We start from the raw sequence: 7548 nt of genomic DNA, 5'->3' as shown, positions 1-7548 counted from the left end.
CCAAGTACAATTATAAACTTCGGTCACATTCGGTCATCTCTTACAAGTTAAATCGAAAGATCACTATATAACCGAAGCAGTATCTTCGTGGTTTAAAAAACAAACAACAAAAAAACTTACATTCTTAAAAATAAAGATAAAAATGTAATTGACTGAAATATATACATAAAAATGTATAAATATGTATAAAAACATTTATACTAATTGGTATAGATAAAAGGTCTTTTAGATCTAGCTAGCATCATTATGAAAGGAATCTTGCAGAAGGAAATATTACAACATTCACGAATCGTAATTACATCTATTATCTTCAAACTAATAAACAAAATAATAAAGCGTTTTTTAAATAAGCATGATAAGCAACAAAACCAGGCCACACGTTCAATTATCATTGGTTTATTTTAAACCCAAGTTAAATTTAAAACGAACATGCGTCTCAATGTTATCGTAGTATTTAAGTCTCGTTTTACACTCACGTATAAGAAACAATTGCAGCGACCTAAATGGTGACTTCGTTAGAAATCATCTTAGTGAAAATCCCACATGTCATTGCGGAAATGCAGCTGAGAATGCTGAACATTTTTTCTTTAAATGCCCGAGTTATCAAACGCAAAGAATAACACTCTTTACAGAAACTAGGACGTTCCACCCACTGAATACAAATCTACTGTTACTTGGTAGTGATAGCCTAGCATCTATTTACTGCTGTCCATAAATTTATTAAAAATACAAATCGATTCACTTATACCTAAACATTAAACCTTTATTGTAATCAGTTATAAATGTACTTAGAATATTATATAAGAAGTAATTACAAATACCCTGTACCCAATATAAAGTAAATGCACATAACAGCCTTAACGAAACCCGTGACACTTAGGGGTGGGGGTGGGGGGTAGGTTATACTGAATCCTTAGATCATCCATATTTATAAATTTATAAAATACACGAACGTTGATTTCTATCTGTTCGATTACTTTATTGTATATTGTTAAAAATCGTTTCTTACGATTCATTCCATCAGCAATTATACATGATATACACTATGTTTATGTTATATGCCATTAAGTATTGAATATAGTTTTTTCGTTTCATTATTTACCGGGGAGGGCCGACCGCTAATGTTGTAAGAACTTGGGCCCAACCCGTTTGCTTTTGCTGTTTAAAATACATATGAAATTTGTATCTGTATTGTATATACATGTATATAGCAATAAAATATGATAAAACTAAAAAGTCTCGTTTTACAATCGGGACATATATCTAAATATAACCGGTTATTCGACGTCAACGCAGATATTTATATTTATTATCAGACGTGCTAGTTTTTGAACTTTTCTTATGAACATATACTGTACACATTTATATGCTATAATATTACATTTAGATTTATCTATTAACACAAGTTATACGTGAATTCACAGATATTGTTATTGTGCGGATGGTTATATGCATACTAACTTTATATCTTAATTGATATAACGTGATCAGCAAAAAATGACAACTGCAAAAGTAGCATACAACTATCTCGGCAGGTCGGGGGTCCAAGTCTCGAACATATGTTTGGGTACCATGACATTTGGCGACGGGGTAAGTGTCTTGTTTCTTATTTTTGTTATTAATGACTTGAAGGAAACTTTGAACCAGATGTTAGCACAATCACATCGCAAATTAAAACATTCGTTGAATTGGTTTTATTTTTCATATAGAAAGTAAATGCATCGAATGGAAAATTATTATCTCATGCAGTATAACATTGCTCTGCTTATTTATTGAACATTCTTAACTAAAAGATCTCAATTAATTGACCCCACTGAAAAGTTATCAATTAGCTAGAGAAATGGTTATATGAATATATCTGTATTGAGTGCAAGCATGACAAATTGAAAGTACGATAAATAATCACAACTGATACTTTGCTATTTATAGATCTTTATCATACTGACTATGCATTTTTTTGCTACGTTGCGTTTCGTGTATTTTCTGTCATAAATCATTATGAGTTACTTCCCTCCACATGCAGATAAAGCTTTCAAGATTTATGTTTGTTCTTTTGTTTTTCACTGTTATTTTTATTTGTTTACTTTTCTAATTTCAATAAAATTCAAACACATATAATAAACACATGCAAGTAAATGAGTAATTACAAAACTATTTATAACTTTCAAGGTTAACTTTATATAGTTTATTACTTGAAATCTTTATGACAGAGATAGTTGTCCTATATGGAGTAACATAGGAATTTAACATATAAAATCACTTCTCGAGAAGTTATGTCTGTGAAAGTAAAACGCAGGAATTATTGTCGAAATACACGTGGCCAGTATACCCCCCCCCCCCACACACACACCCATAAATACCCCTACCCCTACATTACAATACAATACAATACAAGTCTGAAGTTAATATTGATAATTCCAATTAAATTCTTTTTATTTTCATATATATTCATATTGTAGGTTATGCCCATTCCAACACAACTGAATGAGGAAATGTCACACAAGTTGATGGACAGATATTTTGAACTAGGAGGTAATTTCCTAGACACCGCTAATGTTTATGGTCTTGGTGCGTCGGAGCGGGTTGTTGGCAACTGGCTTAAGAAGTAAGAACGATTGGATAGTTTATAATCATGTCATTTCGTCAATGATATATTTTGTAATCAACATTTTAAAATAATATAAATTTATAAATGAAGTAGCGGCCACGATTAGAAAAGAAACTTAACACAAATGACATCTTGCTTTTATAATATTTAATATGTTTCAGAAAAGATCGGAGCAGCATTGTACTAGCAACGAAATGTCGTTTCCATGTTGATCGTTCAAATATAAACAAAGTTGGTTTGAGCCGACGACATATTATTGAAAGTTGTGAAGAAAGTTTGGAAAGACTTCAAACTAATTATATCGACCTGTTACAGGTACTGTAACTTGGTCCAGTGTTGTAGAATTTTGATTGATTTTATACATGCATATCATCAATACATGCTTGATTAAGAAAATCGCCTCGAAACGTTCTTTAATTGTTCCACCTTGTCCTCTATCTGACATTTTCAAAGTAGTTTAGTAAATAATCATTTGGTCATATATTTAAAATATTCCATCGGTATATGTCTATCACGGATTACTTGTTTTATTTTGTAAAATAAATATTGTTATATTACAGTCACATGCTTGGGATAATGCCACTCCGATAGAAGAGACGCTGAGGACATTTGACGATCTCGTGAGATGCGGGAAAATACGATACTTTGGTGTCAGTAACGTCTGCGGATGGCAACTACAGAAAATAGTGGATAAAATTGAGATGATGGGACTTAATTCATGTGTATCACTTCAGGTAGTCTGAATAAACAATTTCATTTATATTAAAAGAGCATCATTATTTTTGTATAACTTGAATCTATTCACAGGAACTTGAAATGCTATCAATAATAATGATAATATCCAAAATATATCCCCTATATAGTATAAATAAACACAAGGAATGAAACGCCTTTTCCCCACCCCAACATAATTTATGCCGAACAAATCAACAAAACAACGGATCAAAATAATATATCAGGCCATTTCGATAAACAATGCATAAATGCATCGAAAACCACCGATAACTTTTAAAACTATTTCAAGGGCATGCAAACAGCAATAAAATGAATGCTAAATGGCTGTTATATTAAAGCGACTGATTTCGGTAACGCAATTCTATACACTTATTGAATACCTTTATGGGCTCTTCAGGTAATTAACATTCAGGCATGCATCATAGTTTAGGAGATACGCAACAACGATACGTTATTTACATAATCCAAACAAACAAGCTTACATTAACACGTCTGGCAAAACTGTAATTTATTTTCATGAGGAATATCTGTATTGCATTTAGTACATATACATTGAACAACGTCATTGCTATGTTCCAAATTATCCCCCTTGAGATTCATAGTCTTTGTCATTAAATTTTGAGATTGCTTTTATTAAAAATGCGAATACTTAGATAGAATAAAAAAACCGTGTATGTTAAATCTTATTTCAGCAACAATACAATTTGCTTGCACGTCAATCTGAATTCGAAGAGTTTATGGTGTGTGCAAATGAAGGCATTGGGGTATTGCCATGGAGTCCTTTGAAAGGGTATATATAAAGCGTTTGTTACAGTAATAAATTACCTGATTATATCATTTCTCATTACCTATAGTTGACAATTATTTGACAATATCAAAAACGCGTTTGCCTGTTTTAAGTTTATTAACTATTACCCTTTGCAAAAGTAAAAATGATGAAAAACCTGAACCGTTTCCAATTACAGTGGGCTTTTAACCGGGAAATTTGAGAGAAACAAAACACCAGACGCAAAGGGAAGTAGAATTGGATTTGTTCACCAAGACGAGTCTAAAGCAATGCAAGCTGCGCCAGCATGGAGTCAATATAACGATGACGATAATTACTGGAAGCTAATGGACGCCATGAAAGATATTGCTACGAATCATGGTAAGTGCAAAGCTTGAGATAGTGTTGGTAGAAGAGAGCAACATATTCAGGTACAACACAATATATGAGGAGAAAAAAAAAAGCTCAGCCCGCATAGCTCAGTTGGTTAGAGCGTGTAACTTGTAATTTCAGATTCAATTCAAGGCTGGCCAACTAAAATTACCAAAACAGTCTTTCGATTGAGACTTAAAGTCAATGTCCCGTGTATAAGTACTTAAACACTAGGCACGTTAAAGAACCAGGAGAATCTTCTGGAATTGGGGCATCTTTATGTATCAGGATCTTGAACTATACTCTAAAATCTAAAATGACTAATACCCTTCTGGATGACCCGCCGAAATGGGTAACCCGTAGCGAGTATGAATAAATTCAAATACATGAAGAGAAAATGAAGCTTGAATATTTGCTTCGTCAAACAATTGTAGTGTTATTGAAATGTGTAATAGATGGAAACTTGCACAGTACTTCATCCCACTGTTTTTTTTATAATTTTTGTCCTTCAGAGCATTTGTTCTAAGAAATCAATTGTTGTAGATTGTTTATGTTAATCGGTGTAAAATAGCAAGAGGAATCTTACAAAGTTCATTGTCTGTAACTAAAATACGAAAACAAAGCGACTTTATAATTTTCACTTACTGATTTTGTTTTCGTCGTTGTTGGTTTCTGTATGGTAAACATGGTGAAAGGTCGCCAAATATTCTTGATTTTGCTGTTATATATTTCTTTTTATCTAAAGGATAATTGATTCCAACAGTTTAGTTTAGTGTTGTATATAGAACATTGCTTTTGCTGGAACTAAGATTTTTTTATACTAATCATGAACACTTTTATTTGAAATGTGTATGCACAAATCTTTATTTTTGTATTGCCTTTTCATACTAGTAACAGAAGGTGTTTAGTTTTGTGAATTGGCTTGAATGATCAGCCCTAGCGAGGTCTAAGGGACCTTGGGACGTGGAACAAATTTTGGTTCCCATTATCAGAGTCAAACAATTAACTGTAAATATGCCAATAACATTTTTTTCCAATTTAATTGATATTGCATCGAGAGAGGTCTCCTCTGATCAAAAATTTTGAAGATATAAAATTTAAAATTTTAGGTAAAACGGTCCCTCAAGTATCACTCCGCTGGCTTCTACAGAAAGATGTCGTTTGCTCGGTTATTATTGGAGCCACGTCTTTAAAACAACTTGAAGATAACATGGGTGCAAGTACAGGATGGGAACTGTCGGACGAGGAGGTAAACATGTTGTATAAGTACATTTATGTTCCTAAATATATAATAATGCAATTGTCAATATTGTTTTTATTTGGACCATTATAATATAATCAATTTAGGCATTACAATGTTTTATAATTAGAATTGACTTATCTTCCTCAAACAATTTTTCAATTCATATTGTGGTGTCTGTTTTCAGATTTACATACAACTTATATAAAAGTGAATGAAATTATAAATTTGAATGGCAATACTCAGTTTGAATCGTCATTTACAACTTGAGAAACATTCCTAGGTTTAAATTATTATTAGTAGTAGCATTGATCGTTCTCATGGTTTATATTACTATTTGCACATTAAACATATTTGTTTAACACATGCATTTTTCGGCCTGTTGCAGTTGTACCAAAACTTTTCTGCAACGTGCACGTGATATATCACGTGTCAATTGTGATAAAATAGCTCGGAACATTGGTATTAATCCAAATGACCATCGCCATAAAGTGCTGCAGTGATTCTCTCGCTTGTTTCAATCATTAATAATGTACAAACATTATATCTGTCTATAACTTTATTCCTTTATTTCTTTTTGACATTTTCAGATGACTCGACTTAACGAGGCCAGTCCCAGGGTAAATTTATATCCCTATGAGATGATATGGCGGGCAGGAAATAATAGAATCAATCCATTCAACAGATCTAACAATGTGTAAAAGTTGTTTCCGGCAGTTTGTAAAGTTTGACTTTTATGTAACAGTTACAGTACTGAACATATTATATGCAATTTTTCTAATATACATTTTTATCATTCACGATTAACAGTCATGATATCTGAAAAATTTGATATATTCATTCCCACATTTAACTTGTTCGTTTATTAAGTTTGTTTATTGGTCATATTTTACAGAGTAATTAGCATCATTATTGCCAACTCCACTTTATAGTAATGACAGCAAGTCTGAAAAGGTAATTGGATACGTAAATTAGTTCTTACGTTGATTAGACAGAATATACATGTAATTATGTCAACTTTTACATGAAAATACACTTATTTCAAAACCTGTATTGTGTAACTGAGGTTTGGTTTTCAACTTTCTGCAGTACTGTAGATATGTTTACTACATTGTATTAAGTTAGTAGTATATATTGAATAGTTTATTTCATTATCATGTATTGCACTGTGATGTCATATATATTTGTATTTATATATGTCTATATTTTCTTCATTGGGCCAAAAGCCTTAAAGGAAATGAAATAAATAAACTGAAAAACTATGGGTTGAATAAGTTTTAAAGCCAAAGTACATTCATTGTAACACATAGAGTCTTAAATATGTTCAGAACTAATAAGCCCTATTTGCCGTATTTAAATATGATTTGATACTCCTCTAAACGATGCATCAATCAAAAATGCTGAAATAAGGGAAGTATCAGAACAGCCGCCAATTAATGAAACAAACGGACATAAAAGGCCTGGTTGCGAAAGATAGTTTTAACTGTCTCTGAATAAAAAATACAGCTTAAATATTTCAACAAATGAATATACTTTATTTCAATATACATGAAATGTGTTACAAAATATATCAATGAACCATGATAAGAAAGGAAGAGTTTCGGTTGAAAATTAATTTCTTTAGAATTGAAATAGTTGAACTTTCTAACGGCCTCGGTAAATTTCACATTAATTAGTCAGATCCATAGACTTGGATATTAACCACATAATCCTACAAAAACTTACATTATATTATATCAAACAGGATGTTTGGACAAAACATTTTATTTGTCAAATTATTAAGGTATTTTTCTGTAATCAGTTCCTTTCACCAGTTACTGTCATTCA

The 7548-nt window shown here is 31.7% G+C and overlaps 1 protein-coding gene across 1 annotated transcript; it reads left to right on the top strand.

Annotated features, from left to right (window-relative positions):
• Positions 1-1312: 1312 nt before the first annotated feature.
• Positions 1313-6983, top strand: LOC132715476 (1-deoxyxylulose-5-phosphate synthase YajO-like). The gene is made up of 8 exons (XM_060698481.1): positions 1313-1590; positions 2460-2605; positions 2770-2923; positions 3169-3342; positions 4036-4133; positions 4309-4490; positions 5591-5730; positions 6312-6983. Exons 1-8 carry the CDS (start codon positions 1498-1500, stop codon positions 6420-6422), a joined length of 1098 nt encoding a protein of 365 aa, XP_060554464.1. The 5' UTR covers positions 1313-1497; the 3' UTR covers positions 6423-6983.
• Positions 6984-7548: the final 565 nt, after the last annotated feature.

This window comes from Ruditapes philippinarum, unplaced genomic scaffold, assembly GCF_026571515.1.
Source record: "Ruditapes philippinarum isolate M1 unplaced genomic scaffold, ASM2657151v2 ctg791_1_1_1_1, whole genome shotgun sequence".
Lineage (NCBI taxonomy): Eukaryota > Metazoa > Mollusca > Bivalvia > Venerida > Veneridae > Ruditapes > Ruditapes philippinarum.
The sequence above is the reverse complement of the archived record's forward strand: the minus strand, read 5'-3'. Positions and strand labels throughout refer to the sequence as shown.

What these genes read in the sequence shown, in the direction of transcription:
- LOC132715476 (XM_060698481.1), top strand. Translation starts at nt 1,498, where the DNA reads ATGACAACTGCAAAAGTAGCATACAACTATCTCGGCAGGTCGGGGGTC. An exon ending in CCATGACATTTGGCGACGGG is followed by an intron (nt 1,591 to 2,459) that starts GTAAGTGTCTTG and finishes TTCATATTGTAG; the next exon opens with GTTATGCCCATTCCAACACA. An exon ending in CCATGGAGTCCTTTGAAAGG is followed by an intron (nt 4,134 to 4,308) that starts GTATATATAAAG and finishes TTCCAATTACAG; the next exon opens with TGGGCTTTTAACCGGGAAAT.